This window comes from Terrapene carolina, unplaced genomic scaffold, assembly GCF_002925995.2.
Source record: "Terrapene carolina triunguis isolate 2854851 unplaced genomic scaffold, T_m_triunguis-2.0 Scaffold68, whole genome shotgun sequence".
NCBI lineage: Eukaryota > Metazoa > Chordata > Testudines > Emydidae > Terrapene > Terrapene triunguis.
This window is the reverse complement of record NW_020664419.1, coordinates 63,024,489-63,051,907: the sequence shown is the minus strand read 5'-3', so window position 1 is coordinate 63,051,907 and position 27,419 is coordinate 63,024,489. Positions and strand designations below refer to the sequence as shown.

The window sequence follows — 27,419 nt, the reverse complement described above, 5'->3', positions numbered from 1 at the left end:
AATTTATTCCGCCTTATGGCAGTGTTTCTGTGAGATGGATACTTGTCCACAAGAAAGTGGAGATGGTTAACTTGTGAGCTTTCTACTTCCCAAGATTTTTCCAACTGTAAAAGTTTATCTTTTATCTTTTCTGTGCGGTGGTTAAATCATTGTGAACACATAGTATTAAATATTTTGACTAAATATAAAAATACTAATTTAAAAATCTGATTACATTAATTTGTGAATACTAATAATGAATATGCACTAGTTTGACTGTGTTTTCCCTGTTATGATTATGAAAATCTCCTTACGTTTTAAATGAAATGTTTGAGGTTATGTGAAGATAGATGCATTTTCACTTTAAATAACAAATAGGCCCATCGCCTTCACTGGGGAGCAGAGAATGCTTGAAACGAACATCTGTTGAGTATCTGAAAACAGGGCCAACTTTTACTCCCGCATAATTTAGAACATACACCATGGGGCGTCGGGTTTCTGGGAATCTTGAAGTTGGGAGGAAGATTGCCTGCAGGTGCAGAACTGTCCAGGATAGGGGAGGAAACTTTGCAGAGGGGGTGGTGTGTGGCATGAAGGGAGAGTTTGGAGCTATTAGGGATACAGTAGCTGGGAACCAGAAGGATTCTTAGGGTATGGCAAAAGTTCTGGTCTGGCTAAAACTATGTAGGATGTAAGTTAGGAGTGGGGAGTGTTGACGCATCTAGTACAAATTGCAAATGCTAGAGCGGGGTAGGCAACCTATGGCACGCGTGCCGAAGGCGGCACATGAGCTGATTTTCAGTGGCACTCACACTGCCTGGGTCCTGGCCACCAGTCCAGGGGGCTCTGCATTTTAATTTAATTTTAAATGAAGCTTCTTAAACATTTTAAAAACCTTATTTAATTTACGTACAACAATAGTTTAGTTATATATTATAGACTTATAGAAAGAGACCTTCTAAAAATGTTAAAATGTATTACTGGCATGCGAAACCTTAAATTAGGGTGAATAAATGAAGACTCGGCACACCACTTCTGAAAGGTTGCCGACCCCTGTGCTAGAGTTAAGAAGGGACTAGGGGGAGCCTGAAGCAAAGAGAAAACTAGTGTTTCCAGGGAGTGAAGCTTGGAGCTAAGACAGAAGCCTGGAACTGCTTCCAGCAAAAGATAACACTGGCAAGGGAAGATTGAAGTCAGGAGTTACTGAGGAGATGGGCATCCAATGCAATATTGATAGGGCCCTACCAAATTCATGGTCCATTTTGATCAATTTCATGGCCAGAGGGTTTTTAAATTGGTCAGTTTCACCTTTTCAGATGTTTACATCTGAGATTTCATGGTGTTGTAACTGCGGGGATCCCAACCCAAAAGGTACCTGGAGGTGAGTCTGATCCACACACCCCTCTGTCCCCCCAGGAGCTGTGCAGGTGAAGAGGCAGTTCTGAGTGCTGTCCCTCCCCAGCCCTGTGGGATTGGCAGCTAGGAGCCCCTGAATGTGGCGCTCCCAGCAGCAAGGGGGAGATCGGACCCACTTCCACAAGCCTCTTCCGGCTTCAGGAACCTCCGGGGTTGTTGCCCAGCTCCAGAGCTTCCTGCAGCCCCAACAGTGGCTGTGCAGGGGAAGAACAAGTCCTGTCCCTCCCCAGCCCGGGCCGGGACTTGCAGCTATGAGCCCCTGGCTGGGGCATTCCCAGCAGTATGGGGGAGATCAGATTTCATGGGGGAAGGGCTTATTTCACAGTCCGTGACATGTTTTTCATGGCCGTGAAATTGGTAGGGCCCTAATCATTGAATAAAAACTCCCAGGTTGGGAGTTTTAGGTACATACCCTGTAATTTAATTATTTTTATTTATAATAGTAATTATATAGAAAATATATGGTTTTCATATAGTCTTTTTTATTTACAGTTTATTGTGAAGTCCACAGTCAAATTTGCATGGATTTGGAGGTTAAAGGAGTTGCTGCATCTCCTAGACGGCAAGCTGAGCTGTCATCAAGGGGGAAGAAACTTAGTCAAGTATGTTTAATGGAAAGATTAATGTTTCTATTTTGATTTACAAATATTTTCAGGTGTGTTCTATTATTTCACAGACCATTTAGCTCCATCTTATGTTCAGGATTTTAAAATAGTATAGTTTATAGTTTATAGTAAAAGTTTATAGTATTAAGGTTACTGCAATATAAAAGAACTTGCAGGCTAATTATTGAAAGTAAATAAATTATTGTCTTGGTGAGTATGAATACAGTCTTGGATAATGGTAGTCATTAGTTTGACTGCGACTGGTCTGAATATTAATACTTTCTGAATTATGCACTGTAGATATTTCCTTTTTTGTTTAATAAGTATTGTGCCCTTTAGGTTTATAGATTAAAAATAGTTAACTGATTCTTGATTAGCATTTGCTTTTCTTCAAGTCCACATACTTCCATTTAACTTCCCTCTTGTTGCTAGGTGACCACATTAGGGAGTCCAGGACTGAGACCTGTCAACTATGGCAGACTGCCTTTCTGCTACCTGACAAGATGTCTTTCTGTATTCTGCTGTCAGATGTGTTCTGTAATAGCATCCTCCAGCCAGTAGTCCTGTGAGAATGCTGTTTTGTACCCCAATCATTCAGTAGGGGCCTCTGTGGTGTGTTGCAGAAAGGAGCATTCCTATGTTTTCCTGATCTCCCTAAGAGTTCAGAATGTAACCATTGTAATACTTCTGCCTTCTGTAACAGAAAACAGTCTTAAAACAAGATTCAAATTCTGTTCTCCAAGGGTATGTCTACAGTGCAGTTAAACACCTGTGGCTGGCCCATGTCAACTGACTTGGGCTGTGGGGCTGTACAATTGCAGTGCAGACTTTCAGACTCTCTGGGAATTTGTGATGGAGGAGTGTCCCAGAGTTCAGACTCCAGCCCAAGTCCAAACGTCTATACCACAATTTTACAACCCTCAAAAGACAGAACTGTGTCTTTAAATCATGATTTAATTATTATGCTGACATTTTTGTAGGGATGGAAACCAAATATACAAGCAACTCATGGCCTTCGTCCAGCTGAGTAAGTCTATTCTTCCTACTTATGAACTGTCTGCTTTATTCTGCATTAAGTAACTTTGGTAAATTTCCTTATTTCATTGTCTTCATGCTGATGTATAAATCAAGGAGTTAGGTGGAATTTATCACCATAAACTTGTTGGCTATGCTTTATACTTAAAGAGGAATTTAATTGTTTTCCTTAAAATGATACTTTTAAAAGTCACACTTATTTGTATAAATTTCACTTTAGTAAAGTAGGGTTTTTTGAAATGTACATTGAGATTAATTGGAATCTGGTGCCGTCATTAGTGATTACCCATTAACATTTTTGCTTTCTTTCAAATATGTAAAAGTTGGATGGTTGAGCTTTACTTTTTTAGGTTTCAGAGTAGCAGCCGTGTTAGTCTGTATCCGCAAAAAGAACAGGAGTACTTGTGGCACCTTAGAGACTAACAAATTTATTAGAGCATAAGCTTTCGTGGGCTACAGCCCACTTCTTCGGATGCATATAGAGTGAAACATATATTGAGGAGATATATATATATATACACACACACACACACACACAAGTACAGAGAGCATGAACAGGTGGGAGTTGTCTTACCAACTCTGAGAGGCAAGTACTCCTGTTCTTTTTACTTTTTTAGTTACTATCTAAGCTCATGGCAGTTATTTCTAATTGTAAACAAGCTATCTTTTATACTTGTTACCATTATGAAAGGGGGTAGGAGAGAAGAATTGCTGCTCCTTATAGATATTTCATTATAAATACAGAGAAATTGTCATATGAGAGTATTTTAAAAAGTGATTTGAAATCTGCTTTGTATAGTACTTCCAAAATTGGGGATTCTGAGGCCTGGGAATAGGTATATTAACGTCATCTATTATCAGTGCCATATTTGAGACTGAACTGCCTTATTTTAAAAAATCTTTACGGTCATTTTAGCTCTCCATAAGATTCTGCCAGTATGTATCAAACATGACCTTGGAATGTCTATGGCTGAATAAAGGGATAGTTCAATCTCTGTGTGTATTCAGTCATTCTCCACTGACTAGGTGGGCCTGGAGAGTCAGCATGTCTTCCAGTCCTAGAAGGGACTCTGTTATAATAGAGTTTTGAAAAATGTTGGTAGCAAAGTGAGAGAAAATATGTACTACTGATGCTCAGACTATACTTGGGTTGTTGTTAGAAGGCTTACAGTGTTTGAAACTGAAATCTGGCATCTTTCACAGGTACTGTTTTTAAGTGCACATTCCAAGTCTTAGTGTGACTGGTAGTTTTGTAATGTATTGGTAATATAGATAATTTAATCAAGCCTTTATTTAGCCAACATTCGTCTGTTTTGCTAAAATAGAGTTAAATACCAGCAGCCGTACACCGGGGAATTTAGTTACAGTATAACTCCCCTTTTAGAGTACGTCTAAGCTGCACTCTCTTTGCGGTGGCCTGTAGGATACATACATTGCATGTCCGGCTAGCATGGGTATAAATAGTAGTGTATCTGGTGAGGCACTGCTTAGTGGAGTAAAGATCCCCGTAAATCCTTAGAATATGTACTCTACACAGCTCAGAACATGACCCTCCCCCTCCCACTGTTTTTGTCTTGCTGCCTCCCTGCTGCCAGTCTTTCCCTGCTGCAGGGAACTGTGGGGAAAGCTCTGGCAGGGTGTGACAGCGGGAGCCTTTCCCCACTGATGCATGTGGCTATGCACCACAGTGTGAATGCAGCTCACTTTTTTCCTGTGGCATATAACTCATTACTTAGTGGGATTGGGGCTAAAATGAAGTAAAAGTACAGAATTGCTTTAATGTATTTCAATTGACTTTTTAATTTCTTTAAGCTGAATGAAGAGTCACTATTGGTATTTAATTGCAGTATAGTTGGGACTGTGCTAATTCCCTTCCAATTAGTTTTGAAGAGCTGCATTCAAAAAGGATTACTTTTTACTTCCCCATTGCCTCTCTTCTGGCTGATTATGGAGAGGAAAGAATTTGCCACAATACTGTTGTGGTAGAGGGGTAATGAGAAATCCCTGGCTTCTGATCTTGCTGCAGCTGCTCCTAGTGGGGAGCGAAGAGGAGCCAGGATGGTCTTGATAGAACTATCTGAGGCTGGAAGTGAAGATAGGGCCTTCCAGGGGCCCTTCACAGCTGCCAGTGTCCTCTGCAACTGGGGATGAAGAAAGGCTCTGTTACCACTTCCTGAGGTGAAACGAAGGGGGTTGGTAGGGACTTTTGCCAGGTAGGCCCTCTCCTATTATAGTGAAACTGTTTATAGTGAAGATATTTTTGTGAAGGGGAAAAGCACTTCATTATCAGAGGGCTCCCTTGTACTGCAATTGAAAGCAAGAGACTGTATTAAAGAATTACTAAAGCCATCTTTTAACTTCCTGCAGGGTGCCATGCCTTGATTTGGGCAAGCTGGGATCTTCAGATGAAGAGGTAATCATGAGTTAGTATTATCTGAAAAGTTTGCAGAAGTTTGTCAAAACATTCCTTTTGACTATGAAATAAGTACAAATAATCTTGTTCTCTTTGTATTTTAGGATGGAGATTCTTACATACCATACAGTAAGAGGTTTCCTCGCATTGGCCCTCCAGATTCATCTTCAACTGTTAGTTGGGGTTCACCATTACAGACTCCTTATGCACAGCATCATCAGACACAACAGGTCAGTTTGCCATTACTGATATCTTAAAAATACTGTCTTTCATAAGAATTGAAGCAAATAAAGCACATCTAATTTCATTACACAATTTAGTTCTTTCTATTTGTGTGATTAAATTAAAAGATAGGAGAGTATTATTGGTCGAAGTGCTTTCTAATGAAGGTTTTTTTTGCTAGGAAGCTCTTCAGAAATTTCAAATTCCATTTCTTCATCACAGTAACTATTTATTGTAAACTGTTGATTTATACACTAATTCTTTTAATTTTGCCTACTGACAATTTGTACACTAGTGGTCGCTATTGTTAGTAACAATTTGTGAAAGCATCTGAAAATTATGATTGCATTAAGGTAGCATATAACTTTGATTTCTAATTCTAAACAAATCTTAAAAAAATTGTGAAAATCAGAAAATAATAAAATAATTAACCAAAATAAGAAATAGTTCTAAAACATAAGATATGAAAAATAACTTTTTGTTTACAAATAGCAAATATTTATTTTGTGGAAGAATATGAGTTGATCTTTGCTATGATAGTCTATGAATGGCTGAGTGCAGTAACTTCATTATTAACATTTTTCTTCCTTTCTCTTTCAAAGAGAATTGTGAGTTAATTTCAGAGTAATATCTAGTTTGGTTGACAACATAAATGTATATATTTTAAAATAAATCTAAATAGAACATCAGTATTTATTCTTCTCTTTCCGTGCTGAGTACAAACCTAAAATTCTGGAAAAAAACCCAGCTACACCTAGTTGTTATAGAAGGAAAATCAGTTATTCAGTTTTAACATACTGCTTTCTGGAAAATTCCAGAGTTGTTCAAAATCACTGTCCAAATTACTGAAATTAAGAACACATTTGATAATGACTCTGCTGAGCATTTTTTCAGTCATTGTTACTTGAGAGTGAGAAGAGGTGTCCTTTGAATTTTTCTGTTTTGTTAACTTCAGAAAAATGTATTTGAAAAATTTTCTTTTGATTCATGAAGCATAGATGGCGATAATTGCTATTTAAAATAACATTTATTTTTCCTTTCTATTAAACAGATGGCTAGAAAACATTGTCAGAAGAAAATGGAGGTAAAATAGCTGGAAAAATACATCCTGACATCTATGCACATATTAGCAATTGAATAGCAGAGGATTGTGATGTATGACCTGAAAAATAAATAGGTTTTAACTTCTTTGGTATGATAATGAAATGGCTTAGTTGAGAGACTACTTTTAATCTCCTATCATTATATATAGTTACAGTTTCAAAATGCAAATGCTATCAGATGTTATAGTTTTTGTGATTAGAAGAAGGAAAAGGTTCAGGGGTTGCAAAGGTTAATCTTCTGAGATTGATATGTGCTTAAGAAGTGGTTTCCCAAACTTCAAACCAATTCAGGAGCTGTACAAATCTACAGGATTATATTCTGTGGTAAGGGAGAGAGGTGTATGCCAGTTTTTAGTAAATTGCATTATATTTCTGTAGTTAAGGAACGGAAGGCATCCTAACCTCCCTATATGTGTATGTCCGGATGGAAAATTGGAAAACATCCTTTGGTAGTTCTTTTAAAAATATGTAATTTTCTTTAAACCCAAGAACAATTAATACAAAAAGTGAGTCCATATCAGCAGTCTAACCATCTGAGGGCCTGATCATGAGAACATCTATGCACATATGCAGTCCTTAAGCAAATAATCCCTTGAAGTCAATGGGTCACTTGCATGAGTAGTGGTTTCAGGACTGGGTCCTTAGAAAGCAGCACTGTGCTGCCAGTGTAGGCTGGAACATTGTTTGGTACAGTGTAAAACCTTTTATCACCTGTCAGCAATTGTTAATAATACAGCAACTCACATTGATTAACTTAGAACATGGTCATTCACTGTATGAAATGACCACCTATTAGGTCACTTTTTTCCCAATTAGGACACTGCAAACCATATTCTCTCTCCCTTTCTCTGTCTCTCTCTCCGTCTTTCTCGGCTTGTCTACGCTACACTACACGTTTTTTGCCTGCGTAGTTATGTTAGCAGAGCCTCCTGGTGCAGATACAGCATGAGCCAACAGAATAAGTTCCTCTGGCATAGCTAAATCACTTCCCTGTTCGACATTAGCTAAGCCGACAGAAGCACTCTTCCTTTGACATAGTGGCATTTACAACAGGTTTTGCTGTCATAGCTATGTTAGTTAAAGGGTGTGGACTAAGTCTGTATATATGTGTGTCTGTCTCTCTCTCTCTATTGTCCTCTCTAATAACATGCATGTGGTCTTAAGTTGGTCGATGTGAGTTGCTGTGTTCTTATTAGCTGTGTGTGTGTGTATGCGTATATATATATATATATATATATATATATATATATATATAAAATCTTTTGCTAGAAGGCATTTTTCAAATTGATAATCAGTGAACATAAATCTATTTTACTATGTAAAGTTACCAAAAAGTTGAAATGGCTTTGACTACCTCCCAGTCTCTTCTTTTCCTCTTTTTGACTTTCTTTTACCTTTCCTCTCCCTCTTTATCCCCTTCATTGTTTCCCAGATGCCACAGTGATGGATGTGGTATAAGAACCTAAAGAGACTAGATCTCCTGCTCATTCTCCCTCTTTGTTTCTATTCCATCTGAATCTACCTTGAGGAGAAAAGGTAGTCAAGTGCCACTGATATATTTTAACATATTTTTGTGTGTGGCCATGATTTCTGCATTGTTTGCTTCAGATGCCTGATTGTAGCAATACTTCCACACAAAATAATAAAAAAAAATCATGCTTCCTCTGTAGGAAACTTTATAGGTGAATCTTCCCTAAGAGACTAGGTAGTAGAATAATTTAAATATAGATTTTTTTTCTTTATTTCTTGGTCATTCCCACACAGTTCTACTGTTACTCCTTGGCCTGGTCTACAATGAGATTGACCTAGCTATGTCACTGAGGGCTGTGAAAAATTTCACGCCCTGAGTGCCGTAGTAAGGTTGACCTAGTTCCCAATGTAGATGTGGCTAGGTTAGTGGGAGAATTCTTTCACCGACCTAGCTATTGCCTCCCAGAGTTATGGATTTAATTACAGCGACAGAAAAACCCATTCCATTGATCTAGCAAGCAGTGCGATAGTGGCTGTAGGGTAGGCATGCTCCAAGTCCTATCTGTAGAACATTCATAAAATCAACAAGTGAGTGGGAAATAATTTCTCACTTTTGCATTTTGTATAGTCTTTTCTACACTTTTCTTGAAAGAGATTCACATCTTCCAATGGAGGCTAGTTTCACAGTGTGAGAAACACTGTTCTAGAACAGGGCTTGGTCTACACTTGAAAGTTATATTGGCATAGCTATGTCAGTCAGGGGGTGAAAAACCCACACCCCAACTGATGTAACTATGCTGAAAAAACCCTCAGTGTGTCGGAAGTGTATAGTATATAGATGGAAGAGTGTTCCGTCGACATGCTAATGTTGTTCAGACAGGTAGTGTTCCTGCACCACCAGAAAAAAACCCTTCTGTCAATGTAAGCTGTGTCTACACTATGGGGCTATGCCAACATGGTACAGTCTCTGTGGTGTAGACATACCCCAGGACTGCTGAACTACTTGTGCAGGGCCCGCATATGGTTCATAAGGTGACATTGCTGGATCCGCTATTGTTTGGCAGGTGAAAGGGGGTGGTGAAAAATCAGCAAAATCCCATAGGTGCTAGGACCCAGTGAGAGACAGAGGAGAGGAGAAAAGAAGCATTTTGGTTCCTCCTCCCACCCTGCTCTTTCTGCTGCTGTTTCTACCCAACCCAGCACAGCACTTGACTCCAGGAGAGAAACTCAAGAAACTACGTAGCTGGCTCCAAAGCCTTTTCAACTGATGTTGTCCTTGGAGTTGAGCAATGTATAGGGGAAGGTGAGGGAGCAGCACCCCAATGACTAGTCAGTACCACTACAACCCCTGATCTAGATAACCTTTGGCCCCTTCATTCAGCATTCCAAACCAAATATGGGTTCATGCTGTTGCTCCAGTCTTACAGTCCTCTGCATCTGCAAAGGCTGGCAAGAGACCAGGTGGATTTTGGTTTCTGGGTATAGTTGAGAGTTGCTTCATTCGCAGAAGAAAAAACTTCTCTAAGCAAAACAAGAAGAGTTTCACGAGAACAACCTAATGTTGTTATACAACAGTATTTATTTTCTTCTAAATGTTAAGTGTGGTGTCAAGGAACATCAGTCCTTTAACTGTAAAAATGTACTGAATGAGTATAATAATCCTGCTGTTGACATTGTGTATCACAGCAGGAGGCTGTTATTTCTGATTATTCTTTGCTTTTTAGCTTTCTTTGGAGCAAAAGACAATACCGGAAAATCTGCCATCCCCAACAGACAAATACAAACTAAAATATCAGCAGTATGAAGCAGACATGAAAGAGGGATATAAACAGTATTCTCAGAGAACTACAGAAAATAAAAAAAACAGTGCCCAGTCTCAGGAGTCTTCAAGAAAAACAGCAGATAAAGAGGTAACATATTTTAAACTTTCAGATGTACTTTGGTGCTCATCCTCATTAGTATCTGAGCATCTCTAATGTTGAATAGGCATTCAAATAGAGGAAGTCTATTTGAACCCTTTCCTCTTATGAACACTAGAAGCATAAGTCTCCAGTGGGAGAGCAAGTCTATGCCTTGGGAAGGCACTTCTCCCAGCCAGATGAGCAAGATTTGCATGAGCTATAGATGAGAGTTCTTATTTGCAATTTTATTAGAAGGAAAATGCATAATTGGTGACTCCAAAAGAGGAAGGATGATGGTAAAAATGTTACATTAGAATGGTGAAGTGCTTTCGATCCTTATTTAAATATGTATATAGAGCCATAACTTTGCATAGTTTATAAAAACAGAAAAAAATTGATTACCATTGCCCTATAGAACTTACAGACAAACAGAAAATAAAAATTAGTAGAAAAAAAGATAATGTGGGGAGAAGAGGGAAAGGGGTTAAAATAAATAAAGATAATGTGAACTATTTAGATTGTAAGTCCTATGGGGGCAGGGAAAGCTTATTCCATGTGTGTATGGTACCCAGTACAACAGGGTCCCAAACCCTGATTGGGACTTCTTGGTGCTACCACAATACAAACAAATAATAATAATTGTATTATATTATTAATGAATCTTATAAATTCTGCTATTTAAAAAAAAAAAAAATAAGACAAAGGTGGTGTAAAAGATGTGGAGTAGACAGCAGAGGAGTGGAGATCAACAATGGAAAAACAAAATGAAAAAAGTTGCCTTTCATTTTCTTTTGAAGAAAAGGGAGAGGGTGAGGATGCTCAGCACACCTGAAGAGTTATCATTCCAGGTGTGAGAAGAAGCATGAAAAAGACATGAAGGTGGGAGTAGGAGGTGAGCAAGAGGTGTGGAGGGGGATGGCTATTGAAGAGAGAGAGAAACTGGATGAAGCCTTGATCAAAGACGATGAGTTTGAATACCATGGAAAGAGAGAGGAAGCCAGTGGGCTACAAAGCAGTGACATGCTTGAAATGACAATGATGAAGGATAATTTTAGCTGCTGAATATTAATAGAATGGAAAGGAAAAAGTTATGGAGGAGGGAGACTAGTGTCCCAGGCTGAGATGGCTACTGTGTATATTGCTTCATTGTCTTAAAAGGACACTGTCCACTTGAAATCAAATTTTCAAATGTACTTACTAGTGTTCGAAGTAAAACTTAAGAGAACCTATAACTGAAAGAGAATTGAGACAGGAAAAATATCCTTTTTTTTTCTAATTGTGTTTATTTTGTGCATGTTATAGCACCTTGTCAGTGATAGTGTTTTGTTGATGGTGAGTTTCATTTCCTGCACAAGCACAACATCACACTGTCTTGCATCTGGCTAAGAGTAACTCACTTGCATGCTCTACTTCTCCAGGCTCTGCAAGAGAGCATTTATGGGAGCAGCACAATTGAAATTGAAACTGAAAGGATAGCAGGTGGATGTTTTCAAAGAGGAAGAGGAGGGCAAAATAGAGTTGGAGTTGCCAGTGTTTGGTGTTTGCTTTTGGGCCCACTCAAAAGATATTTCTAAACATGAGAGGAGTAAAACAATTCTTATATTTTTTTTTTAAAAAGTAAAATGAAAAATCAGGCTATTCTATTTTTAATATCCTGATTTTATCCTCAAGTCTTTAATTACTTTTTTACATCAGTCTTCACTGAAATAGTTAATTGTAATCAGATGTTTAACAAAGTGAATATTAACAAGGGAGAAGGATCTCTGGTCAGAATAGGAAAAGAACACGTTAAAGAAATACTTAAATAGGCTAGATGTATTCAAGTTGGCAGAGCCTGATGAAATTCACTGTAGAATACTTGAGCTAGCAAAGCAATCTCTGAACATTAATAATTATCTTCAACAATTAAGGAGAACAGCTGAGGTCCCAGAGGACTGGTGATGGGCAAACATAGTACCTATCTTCAAAAAGGGGGAAAAGGAGGTCTTAAGGAATTATGACCTGTCAGCCTAGAAAGATAATGGAACAAATGATTAAACAATCAATCTGTTGAAACCTGAGGAATAATAAGGTGAGAAATAATAGCCAACATGGATTTGTCAAGAACAAATCGTGCCAAACCACTCTAATTTCCTTCTTTGACAGGGTTACTGGCTTAGTGGAGGGAGGAAGCAGTACATATGGTATCTCTGGACTTTAGTAAGGCTTTTGACACTGTCCCACATGACATTGTCATAAGTAAATTAGGGAAATATGGTCTAGATGAAATTACTATAAGGTGGTTGCATAACTGATAACTAGTCTTTGAGTACAGTCTATTAGTGATTCACTGTGAAACTGAGAGGGCATATCAAGTCCTCCAGGGGTAAGTCCTGCATTTGGTACTATTCAAAATTTTAATTCATGACTTAGATAATGGAGAGTATGCTTATAAAATTTGTGGATGACATCAACCTGGGAGGGGTTGCAAGCACTTTGGAAGACAGAATTAGAATTCAGAATGATCTCAATATATTGGAGAATTGATCTGAAATCAATCAGATTAAATTCAATAAAGACAAGTGCAAAGTACTACACCTAAGAAGGAAAAATCAAATGCCAAATTGATAATAATTGGCTATGCAGTAGTACTGTAGACACGGATCTTGTGGTTGTAGTTGATCACTACTTGAATATGAGCCAACAATATGTTGCAGTTGCAAAAAAGGCTAATATTCTGCAGTGTATTAATAGGATTATTGTATGTAAGATATGGGAAGTAATTGTTCTGCTCTACCTGTCTCTTGTGAGGCTTCAGGTGGAATACTGTGTCCAGTTCTGGGTGCCACACATTAAGAAAGATGTGGACAAATTGGAGAGGGTCTAATGGAAAGCAACAAATGTGATAAAAGGTTTAGAAAACCTGACCGATAAGGAAAGGTTAAAAACAACTAGCATATTCAGTCTTGAGAAAAGAAGGCTGAAGAGGAATCTGATAACAACCTTAAAATAAGTTAAGGGTTGTTATAAAGAGGACAGTGATCAATCGTTCTCCATGTCCACTGAAGGTAGGACAAGCAGTAATTGGCTTATTCTGCAGCAAGTGAGATTTAGGTTGGATATTAAGAAGATTTTTCTCACTGAAAGGATAGGGAAGCTCCAGAATAGTCTTCCAAGGGAGGTTGTGAAATCCCATCTTTTGGAGGTTTTTAAGAACAGGATGGACAAACACCTCTCAGGGATGGTAGGTCTACTTGGTCCTGCCTCAGCACAGTGGGATGGACTGTATGACCTCTGAGTCCCTTTCAGCCCTACATTTCTATTATTCAGTGAAAAACAATATGTAAAATAGCTGGTGAGTCAGTAGTACTCAGAAAAGAATTTGAGTGTTATAGTGGATCACAAACTGAATATGAGTCAGTGTAATACTATGCCAAAAAAGGCAAATGTTGTGGGATATATTAACAAGATGGTTTTATATAAGAAATGGAAGGTAGTTGTTCCTCTCTACTCTGCACGGGTAAAGCCTGAGCTGGAGTACTGTGCCTAGTTTTGGGCACCACATGTCAAGCAAAATGTGAACAAACTGGAGAGAGTCCAGAAGAGATCAACAAAACTGATAAGAGGTTTGGAAAACATAATCTATGAGGAAAGACTGAAAGAATTGGACATTTTTAGTTCAAAGAAGAGAAGGTTTAGGGGGAGCATGATAAGTCATCAAATATGTAAAGAAGGTGGTGATCAACTGTTCTCCATGTCCAATAAGGGTGAGACAAGAAGTAATTGGCTTAGTTTGTAGCAAGTGAGATTCAGGTTAGATATTAGAAAAAATCCTTTCTAACTGTAAGGATAATTGAACACTAGATTAGGTTACTTAAGGAGGTTGTGGAATCTCCATTGTTGGAGGTTTTAAGAACAGATTAGTCAACGCCTGTCAGGGATGGCCTAAGCATAATTGGTCCTGTCTCAGTGCAGGGGGATGGACTAGATGACCTCTAGAATTTATAGAATACACAATCCGATTTTTTTTAATCAGTCCCTGAGAACATAAGTAATTGTTTTATGAAAATGTGATCTTTGCATTCAGCATAATTAATTAAAAAAAACCAACTCAGCTTCTGGGGAATTCTTCTGAAAAAAGTCTGTATTTCTTCCCCTTCATTTCTAAATATATTACATTTACCCTGTCCATCCATCTCCTCTTAAGAGCACTGTTAACTTCTGTAAAATTGCAGGAAATGTCTAAGAGAAGTCTAACCCAGCGGTTCTCAAACTGTGGGTCAGCACCCCAAAGTGGGTCACAACACCATTTTAATGCGGTCTCAGGGGTGGCATTAGACATGCTGGGGTTGTGTAGTAATTTTTGTTGTCAGAAGGGAGTCGCGGTGCAATGAAGTTTGAGAATCCCTGATCTAAACCAAAGAAAAATATTTTTGTTTGCTACAACTGATTGTCCATGATGTTGTAAGTAGAATACAGTGTATTTCTTTGTAGGATCCACAGCTTGAAGACAGGACTGATCATGATCTTACGGCTCTTGATGAGAAAGCCCTCTTGCAGCAATGCTATACAAGCAAGCCCTATGCAATGCAGCACAGCATAAGGAAGTTAGAAGCTGTAAGTTTCTTGGATGGTATTAAATTGTTATATAAATATCCCTATATATCAAGGCTTGTAGGTATAAATTTTGATATGCTGTAGAAATATAGAAAATCTCATTGATAGATGTTTGTATATATGTGTATGTTTACATAATATATTTATATTGATTAAATCATACATGATCTAGCATTGACAAGGAAATTAACTGGGTGACCTCTCTTCTATTTCTTCTGTGATCTTTTGTCAGAACTGTGCAGAAAAAGCACAAGAACTCCAAACACTGAGTTTAGGATTATTTCAGCAATGATCAGCAGCCTCCAGAACTTGACTTTTTGCTGGACTACACCAATAAAACAACAAAAAGGCTTGATTTATGGATGATCTGATGTATTGAACTCACTCTGTTGTGATTAAGGACTGTAGCACATAGAATATTCTATCAGAAGGTCTTGAAATAGTTGTTGAACTTGGATATCTCATATACAAAAATACATAGGCACAAAAAGTGAAAGCTGCCAAGGCATCCTTAACTTAGAATTTCAATTTAGAGTTGGTTTGTCATATCCTTAGTGCTTTGAGAGAGATTTAATATGTAATATATATAATTTGAGTTCTTATCCATACGTTTTTTTTCTTTTCTGAAAATATCAGACCTATTGTCAGTTGTGCATATTTATTTTTAAAAAGCCTTAAAAAGATTCTTAAATATATAATATATGTTAACATTTCCTTTGAGTGTAACTATTATTAATACATACTTTTAAAGGGAAGTTTTTCTGTAATTTCCTTCTGTTCATTGTTTTGCAGTATCAAAAATAATTTAGGGGTAAGTTGTATTTTGAGGAGTATTTTGTATTTGTATTGAGGAGTATTTTGAGGAGATAGCAACCATGATGCAGTCTTCTTTGATTGAAGGTTTGCATCCACAATTGGTCAGTTCGGTCTGTAGTCTAGGAGTACTCTTGGATTCCTCGCTGATGCTGAGCTCTCACATCACAATGGCTGTGAGACTCTGTCCCATTCTGGCGGGTGAAGACCTGGCCTCAGTTATTCATGCCTCCATTACCTCTCGGCTGGACTACAGCAATGCAATATGCCTGGCATGAAACCGTCAGCACTTAGGAAATGCCAAGTACAAAACATTGCAGCATATCTCTTCAGCAACACAGGCTACTTTGAGCACATTGCACATGCCCTATGCTCTCTACACCGACTTCCCATAGAATTTTGAACCAAGTTCAAAGTCTTGGAACTTATCTTCAAAGCTCTCCATAGCCTGGGCCCAGGATACCTAAACGATTGTTTAAAGCTTCTGGTCAACAACTTTGCTTCTCTGACACAATGGAACTCTCAACAGTAAGAGTAAAGCTCATCTGTATGGGAGACAGGACCTTCTCTGGAGGTTGTCACAGACTCTGGAAATAACTCCCCCAGTAACCAAGGTCTATCACAAACCTCACCAGCTTCCACTCCCAAGTGCAATGTGCATTTCTTTGACCTTGCCTTCTTTAACATAAACACATAGGAACAGGTACGTCTAAGAAAACAACAACATCCTACAAAACCAAGGCTCACCATTCCACATGTTTCTTCCTCTGGGAAGTGAATGAGAGAACAAACAATACTAACAGGTGTGTGGTCACCTGGCTTAACACACTGCTGGAAGGCACTCAGATACTATGGTGATGAGTGCAGTATAAAGTCTTGGATATATTTACTATGCAGAATATCTAAATGATCTATAAAAATGAGTGAAATGAGAATTCTTCTGTTTAAGGAAGACCATGGTACAATTTGTGTGATTTGCTCCAGGATGTCACCAATTAGAATTTTGCAGGAGAAGTTGTATTCCTTCTAAATAAAAAGGCTATTTTGTTCACAGTAGAGTTCCTTCCTTTTGTCCTATGACCTCTATTGAAATCAAATACTTGTCTCAATAGCTTTGTAAAAGACCCACCATGAATTTCTCTAACAGCTGAATGAAGGATGCACTAAAAAAGAAAATGTCTTCTGGCATTGAATTTAAATTCAGATGTTGAAGTTTCACTCTCTAAAATGGGATTCTCCCTTCCCAACATGCACACTGCTTGAGTCTTAGTGTCGAAATCTTTGGGCATTTAGGAAATGCTCCATGGACTACATTTGCAGTTATCACTTTGTCCTCTAGTATACAGACGCTCCCCGGGTAATGCAAACCCGATTTACAAAAATCCACACTTATGGAAAAAGTTCTGTACATTCCATAAGTGTGGGGTTTTTTTTCGTAATTGTTGGGTATATGTTCCCGACTTACGCAAGGTGTTCCGGAATGGAACACTTGCGTAAGTCGGGGAGCGTCTGTATAATTACTTTTAACCTATCCCTTGGGTCAAGTAGTGGGCAAGAATGTATATGTTCAATAACTTAATATAATGCACTGATAATTGTGACACCTGACTGCATCACAGATGAAAACCAAGCATTTGTAATTCAGAAATCCAGAAAGGAAAAAAATCTGTTCAGAATAAACAGTTTGTGATGTATTTGAGTTAGCTATTGTAGCAAGTGGTAATTCATACTTGCTGGATAGTGTTGGCATCCTTTCGTCTGCGACAGACTGTGGGAATTGCAGCCTATGATGTAGATGGTTTGCAATGTCTCAAGTGACTGAATAGTTCAGTCTGAGATTTGCATGATCTTTGCCAGTTATTGAAAATGTATGTATCTTGGTTGGGAGCTGCTTGCTTCTTATGGGCTCTTTTCTCTTCAAGCTGTAGGAGCCAGCTTCTGTTATGGACTTTGATACCCTGATGGAGATGATGGTACCTCTTGTTACGATCACTTGCCAATATTTCCCATTGGTCAGGATCAATTCCAAATTCCTTCATATCTCGCTTGCATGTGTCTTTATAGCGAAGCTTGGGACGTCCTGTTGTTCTAGTTCCCTCTGATAGCTCCCCGTATAACATGTCCTTGGGTATCTGTCCATCTTCCAACCTACTCAGATGGCCCAGCTAGCGCAGTCATCTTTGCTTGAGCAGGGATGTCGCACTTGGTAAATTTGCCCTTGAAGAACCTCTGCATTGGTGACTGTATCTTGCCATTTGGTATTGAATATGCGGTGTAAACAACGTAGGTGGAAACTGTTTAAACTTTTCTCCTGATTAGCATAAGTTGTCCATGTTTCCCCAGCATACCATGAGAGTGCTGAGGATGCAAGCATTTTGGTACACTAGCATTTTGGTCTTGATGGTAAGCTTTGAGTAGTTCCATGCTCTTTTAGTTAGTCTGCTAAAGGTGGTGGCAGCCTTTCCAATGCGAACATTTAGTTCTTCATCCAGTGAGAGGTTGGCGGTCACTGTAGAACCTAAATAGCTTAATTTTTGGACTACTTCTAACTGGTTTGCGTTCGAGGTAATTGAAGGATCTTGTGGAACTCCCTGTTCTAATACAACCATTTTCTTGGTGGTGAGAGCAAATGCCTGACAAGCACTTGAAAGGCCTTCCTTGAGTTCTTGTAGTAGATCTTCATTATGGGCTATGAGGGCAGCATCAGTGAATAGAAGTTCCCTGGTTAGCACCTTTTTGACTTTGGTCTTTGACTTAAGTTGGGACAGGTTGAAGAGTTTCCCGTCTGATCTTGTGTGGAGATACACTCCATCTTTCATGTCCTTAAACACACAATTCAAGAGTACTGAGAAGAAGATTCCAAAGAGTGTAGGGGCAAGAACACATCCTTGCTTCACTCTGTTTTTCATCTCAAAGCTGTCCGAAGTGGACCCACCAAACTGGACAGTTGTTTTCATGTTGTTGTGGAATGAACGTATAAGACTTAACAGGGTTGGTAGGCATCCTATCTTTTCTAGTATTGCAAATAGACTGGCTCTGCTGACTGTGTCAAATGCTTTGGTTAGGTCCACAAAGGCGATGTACAATGGTCTATGCAGAGAGAAAACTGACTTACTGGGAGACTTGTGAATTAAATCCTTTACAACTTAACCCTTTAACAATTTTGGTAAAGTTAGTGATTATCCTTTAAAATTATCTGGTGTTTGATTGGCAACCAGTTTTTCATCCTCTTCAACTATAGTAGGCCTTGGTCTATATGGAATTTGGCTTGCGCATGTAAAAATGCCTACCCGGGAAATCTTCTCTCAATCACAGATTGTCTCTGTATTTAGCACATTAGTGAAATAGAGTTGCACTAAGATAAAGGGAGTCACAGCTGATCAAAGATAGAGAGAGATAACTAATCACAGGCATGCACATTGGGTTGGGAGCTTACATAAAAAACACTGAACAATGTCTTTGTCTTCCCATGAAAACCAACTATATAAATGTCATGGAAATAAGGGCAAACCTAAATGCAGTAGAGAAGTTAAGAAATCGGATATATATTAAATGATAGGGTTTTGCCAGAGAGTAAAACCCACTGCCAGCAAGGAAGAATAGTTGGGATAATCTCTCCAATGAATAGGGCGATTCCTATAAGACTCTTCCAATTGTCATATATCCGAGGAGGAGAATATTCCAGCACATAGCTGACCTGCTTTCAAATAAATAATTGAGAGCGGACAATAAATCATAAAAGAATCTTTCACAAGACAAAATCAAATTGGTAGAGGTAAATCTTCATTGCTTCAAACCATAATTTGTATCTGCACTGATTCCTATGATACATTGGACAGGGAGGGAAGTTTCTCTTATGCTTTGTCCCACTTAAATAATACACTTACTGAAAGTAATGTGAGAGCAAATATAAAGAAATCTGGCCCTCTGCATAAATGTTAGATTTCTCTTTTATATGTAGACAATAAAATTACACAGAGCTAGTGCATATGTAAACAGTTTAACTGTATCAGAATGCATTATGTGGCTCTAATTTAACTGAACCTCATTCACCGTATAATTTTCTTGATTAAAAAAAAGATAAGGTGAGAGAGTGAAATGACACATATGAAAATTCCATATTACTTAACTGCATCTTCTGAAGATCATCTTATTTTCTGAAGTGTTTATTGTATCTCATAGGCTCTTAATGGGTTTTTCATTTCAGGAGGATGTAGCTGCGGAGAGGAGAAAGCAAACTGTAGTAGAGCAAGTGATGGTGGATCAGTTATCTAGGTAAGAGAATATACAAAGTATAATTACAAGTTAACACTGTAGAAGAATCAACTATTTGAAAGTGTGCCCTACCTTGTGAAGGAAGTATTATTTTATTTTATTTAAAATTTGTGAACATTCTTTAAATTCTTTAATTTTTTTGTAAAACTTCTGTGATGAAAATGATCAACCTTCTAATTTTTAATGCCGTAAGTATGATCTAAGTATCTCTCAGAAGAATTAAAAATGTGTTAACACTTGCACCCTAATTTTAGTGTTTTACAGTAGGACACTCTTGAGAGCTAATCTGCATGCTTTTTTGCAAAATATATTGGTGCCGTTTGTAATACATTATACTTCTGTAGTGAAACTTTCTTCTGAGAAACTCACATTTTTAAAACAGTAATGAATTAATCAGCACAACACTCCTTTGCAGTAAGACAATATTGTTCCAGTTTTACAGAGTTGGCTCTGAGAGATTGAATTGGACAATGTCACACAACTAGGCAGTTAACACCCAGGGGTTGGCAGGTCTTTGAAGCACTGTAGACAGCATTTCAGTGCCTTGAAGGAGGAAGGATTTTGTGATTTTGTTTGGTGACCCTCACTAGGCAGTATAAGTAACAGCATTGACTGTCTCTGGAAAGAACCACAGGAAAGTGATAGAGCCTTTGCAGGGGACAGAGGGAATGAAAGTAACTTTGTGCTGCTTCGGATTGCAAAATACATTGGAATTTTTTTCTTATTTAAAAGTATATGTGATGAAACACAATAAGATGTGCACTAACGGACAATTCTTGCATTTCTTTGTGCTTGAAGCAGGGCCGGCTCTAGGCACCAGCGTTCCAAGCGTGTGCTTGGGGCGGCACTTTTCAAGGGGTGGCACCCCAGCCATTTGGGGGTGGCACTTTTCAAGGGGCGGCACTCCGTTTTTTGGGGGGTTTTTTGCTTGGCGGCGGCAAAAAACCTGGAGCCGGCCCTGGCTTGAAGTAACTGATTATCAGGCTTATTTTCCTTAATGTACCTTAGGTATGCACAATTAATGCCAGCCTGTGAAGTATGATTATATTACTCTAGCATTTACAAGAGTTAGAACAAAAATGATCTACAAATGTATATTTACCATAGAGCAATGGTTCTCAAACTTATTTGAGCGCGCTTCACTTCTTAGTGTCTATAGTAGTTTACACCCCCACCCCCACCACACAAGCACATATACTGATAAAAAAATAATCAATATGCAACTCTCACTAAACATTAAAAACAGTAAGGTATTTAGTCAAACAGAGCCAATGATCCATTGTAATGAGAGCAAAAGCAAAACTGTGATTGTGGTCGATGCTTACAATTAAATGTGCACACCGTGTCGGAGCAAACAGATTAATGTACAGATGGCAACGACTTTGTGTAATTGTCAAGGCTGTATCCCCAATTTGAACTTTAGGGTACAAATGTAGGGGCCTGCATGAAAACTTCTAAGCTTAACTACCAGCTTAGCTCTGGTCCCGCTGCCACCATTCTCACTGGATTCCCTCCCTGGGAAGCCTTGAGAAACCTCTCACCAATTCCCTGGTGAATACAGATCCAAACTCCTTGGATCTTAAACAAGGAGAATTTGACCCTTCCCCCCTCCTTCCTTTCACCAACTCCTGGTGAATACAGATCCAAACCCCCTTGGATCTTAAAACAAGGAGAAATCAATCTGGTTCTTAAAAAGAAGGCTTTTAATTAAAGAAAAAGGTAAAAATTATCTCTGTAAAATCAGTATGGAAAATAGCTTTACAGGGTAATCAAACTTAAAGAGCTCAGAGGACCCCCCTCTGTCTTAGGTTCAAAGTACAGCAAACAAAGATAAACACTCTGGTAAAAGGTACATTTACAAGTTGAGAAAACAAAGTAAATCTAAGACGCCTTGCCTGGCTTTTACTTACAATTTTGAAATAAGAGACTTGTTTAGAAAGATGGGGAGAACCTGGATTGATGTCTGGTCCCTCTCAGTCCCAAGAGCGAACAACCCCTTAAACAAAGGGCACAAAACAAAAGCCTTTCCCCCCCCAAGATTTGAAAGTATCTTGTCCCCTTATTGGTCCTTAGGGTCAGGTGTCAGCCAGGTTACCCGAGCTTCTTAACCCTTTACAGGTAAAAGGATTTGGAGTCTCTGTACACAGGAGAGCTGTTACCCTTCCCTTTATAGTTATGACAGTAATGCTATGCAAGCTTAACAGAAATCCGTCAAAATGCACAGAACCATCTAGAGTCAAATGCACAGCGCCATCTGAGGACCTGATATGTCTGGAGGAATCAGCTTTGCTAGTTATTAATTGCTGTGGGTAAAATGTGCTCAGTAGCTCCTCTCCCCCCCCATAGCTTCTCATGCCCCCCAGAATACATTCCGCGCACACACACATGGGGAGGGGTGCCCACCAGTTTGAGAACTTTTGCCATAGAGTAATGTTGCTTTTTTTTCTTTTTTCGGTCAGGGCTGTAATAAGTGACCCAGAGCAAAGTACAGATATTGGTACTTACCAGAGAGATTGGACCTTTGCAGGTCTTGGGACAGCACCATTGCGCTTTAGAAAAAGAACATTACATGAAACAAAGTAAGTTTTCTTTTGCGGTGGTGGTTTGGACTTTTTTGAGCTACGGGCTTATAGGTGTAATTTCAACCAGTTGTAACTTTAGCAAAACCGATTCCTTTCAGGCTGAAACTTTTCGTGCTTGGTCTTTCTCGCTTTCTTTCTCTTTCTTTTTTTTTTTTTTTTTTTTTTTTTTGCCAAGTGTAGTAAAGTTTGTTCCATCCAGTTTTAGAGATGCAAAAACAAGTCTATATATATGCAGTCTTGGAGGTATGATATTTAGTATTAGTTATTGCTACACTTTGACAGGTTGTTGTTTTTTTTTGTCTCTTTAGTTGTTTTTGGTTTTAAGCCTTCCTCATGCCGTTTCATGTATTTTATCCATTACTATGGCTGAATCCAATGGCTTCAAGCTATGCCTTCCTGCAGTGGCACTATGGCTGTCACAGATAAATGTGCCTTTTCTGCCTCAGGGAACGATGTTTTCCTGATGATTCTTTGAGTGTAAAGGTTTACCAAAAGTACATGTAGAATGTGGAAAAAAAATCTTAAACTTAAAGGCTCCAATATTGAATGCCACTTCAGTGTCGAGATGAAGTAGAAGGTTTGTTAAGTTCTTAAGGGACTATTTTTCTGAGTAATGCTTTTCCAGCATTGGTTTTTCTCGAGAGAGCCAAGGAAAATGAAGAAAAAGAGTCAACAGATTTGTAACTCTTCTTAGCACATCTAAATAACACCGATGGGATGTCCACCCTGCATAGGTCTGACCGGGGTTAAGGTGGCCAATTAACTGCCCAGGCTGCACCTGGAGGAGGAGCCAGGGTGCAGAGAACTAAGTGATTGCAAGCAGGCCCACCTATGCAGGAACAGGCGGGGCCTATAAAGCCAGGTAGGGGGCTACAGATGGCGGCTGCTTAGAAAGGGCAGTCACTCCCTGGGAAGAGGGAGGAATGCTTGGGGAGCTGCTGGGAAAGGCTTCAGGAAGACAGGCAGCAGTCACTTTCTGGGAAGAAGGAGGAAGCTTTTGAGCTGGTACACCCAGAGAAAGAAGGGGAACCACGGTGTAGGAAGCAGTCCAGAAGCAGTGAGGCCAGAGAGAGGAAGCCCAGAACTGCTGAGCTGAGGGTTCCCCTAACAGCTGCCGAGTGCGTGTCACAGAACTGAGGCAGTGAATGAGAAGACTGCTGATGGACTGTATCCCAGAATGGGGAATGCTGAGTGATCTAGCTGGAGAGCTAAGTCACAAAGGAGATGCTGTGGGTCCTGGAGCGAGAGGAGCTGCAGACCAGAGTCAGGGTGACAGCGTGCAAACTGTGGACTGAGGCATTGTCTTCCAGAGCTAATCACCAGAGTGACCAGGAGGAGGCGCCAGACCTGCAGTGAGTGGAGCACCCCGGGACAATAACATTAGCCCCAAAGATATCCAGGCTTGCTCTCCCTGCATTCCAGCTCTTTCATCTGCTTTATGACTCAACAGCAAAGGGTAACCTGGATCAACTCATAACTAGGTTACCACAATGCAGGTTTATTGGTAGTTCTAGAAATGGTTGATATTTAATGCAAAATTTTACATTTTTGGAATATATCTGTAGATAAATGTCGTGAATTCTTTTAACAGAATAAGGACCAGATCAGCATTAACTGAAAATGTGCTTTCTAATAAGTTACGCTTTGATGGCAGAATTATATCAAGGTAATCATAGAACTCCTTTTTAAATCTGTGAGTAATGAATTATTTTCTTTTGCATATTGGAATAATTGCAGTACATTACACATCTGTTTAGAAGTATGTGCTTATAATACGTACATTAGAGCCCTGTGTGGAACTAGTGTAGAGCCGTGCAGCGAGACTGGGATCTCGCAGGTCCCACAGGACCCGCTCCATAATAGCAGGAGCGGGTGGGAGTGAGATTAAAAATAGTCCAATGCAGGGCTCTATTGTACATTACAGACATATGTGTAATTTTAATTTTCTTAAGGGGCTGTTATATGCTGACATAGTTTAGAACAGCCCTGAGTCTCATTTGACCCAAGAATCAGGGTTATATAAAGGACTCCTTTCTGATGTCTTTTGCTGCAGCCAGTGCTTTCTGGACGCAGCTGAGCATTCAGCCCATTAGCTTCAGAGATCATGATGAACATAGCTGGTCCTAATACATTGTAATCTGTTGGTTGAGTTGTGAAAACTCTTTCTGAATGTGGATTATGGAAAGCATTTTAGACAAATAGCCTAAAATTTAATTTAGATATGTGGCTGGATCCACAAGCTACATTGAACAATATTTCAAATTAAACTAAAGCAATCAAAAACAGTAATATTCTTAAAATAATTATTATAATAATATTGTAGGGCATTTGCCATTGAACTGCTACTAAAGATGCATGTTTCAAAATAGTGATATACTCATCCCATTTCAGTTTGAAATAGATTACATTGAAATAGATTACAAAACTCTAATATTGCTTTTCAATTACTGTTGTAGGAATGGGCGTGATGCTTGCAGAGAGCTGATTGGATTCTTTTTTATGTATGACAGATCTCTTACTGTATATGAATATCGACAGTTTGGAAAAAATAGGTAGGATAAATAACTGTTAAAAATTCTCAAGAAAAAATTCTCCAGAATATATCCAGAAGAATTTACTTTCAAGTTTAATTATTTAAATTTATTTTAAATCATCTCACAGAACAAATGCCTTACCTTTCATTCAGAAAGGAGTTTATAGTCATCAGCATGGACAAAGAAAAGGACAACAATATGATCTTAGTGACTTTTATGTTGTAAGTATTTTTCTATTGAAAATATATCAACTTTGCTGATGATTTGGAAATGCCACTTGGGTTGTTTGAATTCTGGGCTGAAGCAAGGACTCTAATCTAGCATTCAAGGGACTGATCCAAAGTATGCTGCAGTAAATGGAAGTCTTTCCATTAACTTTCAGCTTCTTTGGTTGAGGCCCTAAGTCTTAAAGAGTCTGGACTAGAGATGGTCGGGAATTTTCAACTAACTAATTTTTCGTTGGAAAATGCCAGTTTGTCAAAACCAAAACTTTTTGTGGAAACATGTCAATTTCAGTGAAAGTTTATTTGAAACTGATTTCTCAGGTTAGGATGGAATGTTGAGGGAGATCGACCCGCAGAATAGCCAATAGCCCAATGGTTAGGGCACTCAGCTGCGATGTGGGAGACTCAGGTTTAGGTCCCTGCTCCAAATCAGGCAGAGCAGGGACTTGAACCGGGGTTTCACATATCCCAGATGAGTGCCCTAACCATTGGGCTACTATTCTGGGGTGGATGCTCTCATTTTTTTTGCAAAAATTTTGAAAGGTTTTTGTTTTTTATATTGTGAAACAGTAAATGCATTGAAATCTTAGATTTTTACAGGATGGGAAAACCCTTTCCCTCCCAGCTCTAGTCTGTACCATGTGCTATATAAAAGCACCCAGCCAAATACTAGAGATGTCAGTGGTAGTCTCAAAACAGGCTGCATGTTCTACTATTTTCCACCAGAGGGCACAAAGCTGCAGCTGGGAAAGGGTTTGTAAACATATATTGTTACAAAAGTGAGTAACTGTGAAAGGGAAGAGGGCCCTGATAACCAAGGAGAACAAAGTTGTGAGTTAGATCTCATTAGGTATGTGGCAGACATGTTAATTCTGATGGGAATTCATGTTCATTCCATATAAGTACAGCTGCTAGCATAGAATTTGACTTACTGATTCTCTTAACTTTTAAAATCTCATGTTTTGTGTTTTAAATTACAATACTGAACTAGAAATTTGTGCCATATTCTAATTGTATCCTAAAATAGCACTTTTTTTCTGTTAAAATTTTAAAAATTCTAGTTCTTCATGAATTTCTTGTATAGTATATTTTATAGAATATACAACTTGCTTGTAAATCGTTCATTTGTTATTACCTACAGGGTGCTAACCTGACTTTTCTGAGTTGCAATCTTAGCCTTCCAGAAAGCATTAAACAGAACCCAATACTTACCCTTCGTGTCACAAATATTGATGAAGCTGCAATTGACATTCTAAAGTAAGTGCAATAGACTAGCTTTTCTGATTAGTTTTCCTTTTTTGCAAATATCTTCCCAAATGAAAAATTTATATACAAGCTTTAAACAAATACATTTTATTCATGCTGCTAAAAGTTTCTGCATTTAGGTTCTTATTAGGAAGAACTAGACATCTGAATGAATGGTTTTGAAGTAACGTACAAAGGAGCCTTTAACTGTTTATTGGGGGGGGAGAGAACAGTTGTAAAATAAAAGATTTCTATTCCTTAAAGGTCTTATTCTCTGCATTTTGGTGCTGAACTTGAACTTAAAGACAAATTAGATAGGTTTTAATATATGATTTCTATCTTTCTGATGGTAATAGCTTTGATTACTTCATTTGAAAGAATAAACGTTCCGCTTCCTACCTTAAGGGAAAGAAAGCCAAAAAACTGAAAGAAAAGAAAGGAATACGATGTAACTGGTGCATTTCCCTAACAATAAGATACCTCTTATGGTGCCAGGTTGGGAAACCTGAAAGCCAGAGAATGTAACCATGTAATCTCTCTCTAGTCCTTGTCATCTTTGTCAATGCAGACTAATAAAGGTTTGACTATCTTGGCTAGATTTGGCCCTTCGCTGACCACCAGCATGGCTGAATGTGGCAAAGAATGGCTAAGAATGTCACTTAGAGGATTTAATGACTTTGGCAGGAGCGGCGCCAGGGTTTTTGCCGCCCTAGGCAGCAGCGCTCCTCCACAGTAATCGGCGACAGCTCTTCCTCTGAAACTGCGTTCTCGGCGGCAGGGGTCCTTCCGCTCCAGGTCTTCGGGGCACTTCGGTGGCGGGTCCCGGAGTGAGTGAAGCCCCTCGCCACCGAAATTCTGCAGAGGGCGGCGAAATGCCGCTCCCCACATCCTGCCGCCCTAGGTGACCGCCTAGGGTCGCCTAGTGGAAGTGCCGGCCGTGGACTTTGGAGTGTACCTAATCAGCAGTGAGTGACATTTCTGGTTTAGAAGATAACTTGAATAAACA

At 38.9% G+C, this 27,419-nt stretch overlaps 1 protein-coding gene across 1 annotated transcript in view; it reads left to right on the top strand.

Annotated features, from left to right (window-relative positions):
- CAPS2 (calcyphosine 2) overlaps positions 1–27,419 on the top strand; it is a 47,158-nt gene that overhangs the window by 1,020 nt on the left and 18,719 nt on the right. The window contains exons 2-14 of the mRNA XM_024212165.2: positions 1,888–1,997; positions 2,981–3,027; positions 5,403–5,448; positions 5,553–5,678; positions 6,722–6,754; positions 9,968–10,153; positions 14,618–14,740; positions 19,761–19,828; positions 22,288–22,407; positions 24,002–24,076; positions 24,867–24,962; positions 25,072–25,165; positions 26,310–26,425. Coding sequence (XP_024067933.2) covers positions 1,917–1,997; positions 2,981–3,027; positions 5,403–5,448; positions 5,553–5,678; positions 6,722–6,754; positions 9,968–10,153; positions 14,618–14,740; positions 19,761–19,828; positions 22,288–22,407; positions 24,002–24,076; positions 24,867–24,962; positions 25,072–25,165; positions 26,310–26,425 — 1,211 coding nt within the window. The 5' untranslated portion in view covers positions 1,888–1,916. The remainder of the gene's footprint in view (positions 1–1,887; positions 1,998–2,980; positions 3,028–5,402; positions 5,449–5,552; positions 5,679–6,721; positions 6,755–9,967; positions 10,154–14,617; positions 14,741–19,760; positions 19,829–22,287; positions 22,408–24,001; positions 24,077–24,866; positions 24,963–25,071; positions 25,166–26,309; positions 26,426–27,419) is intronic.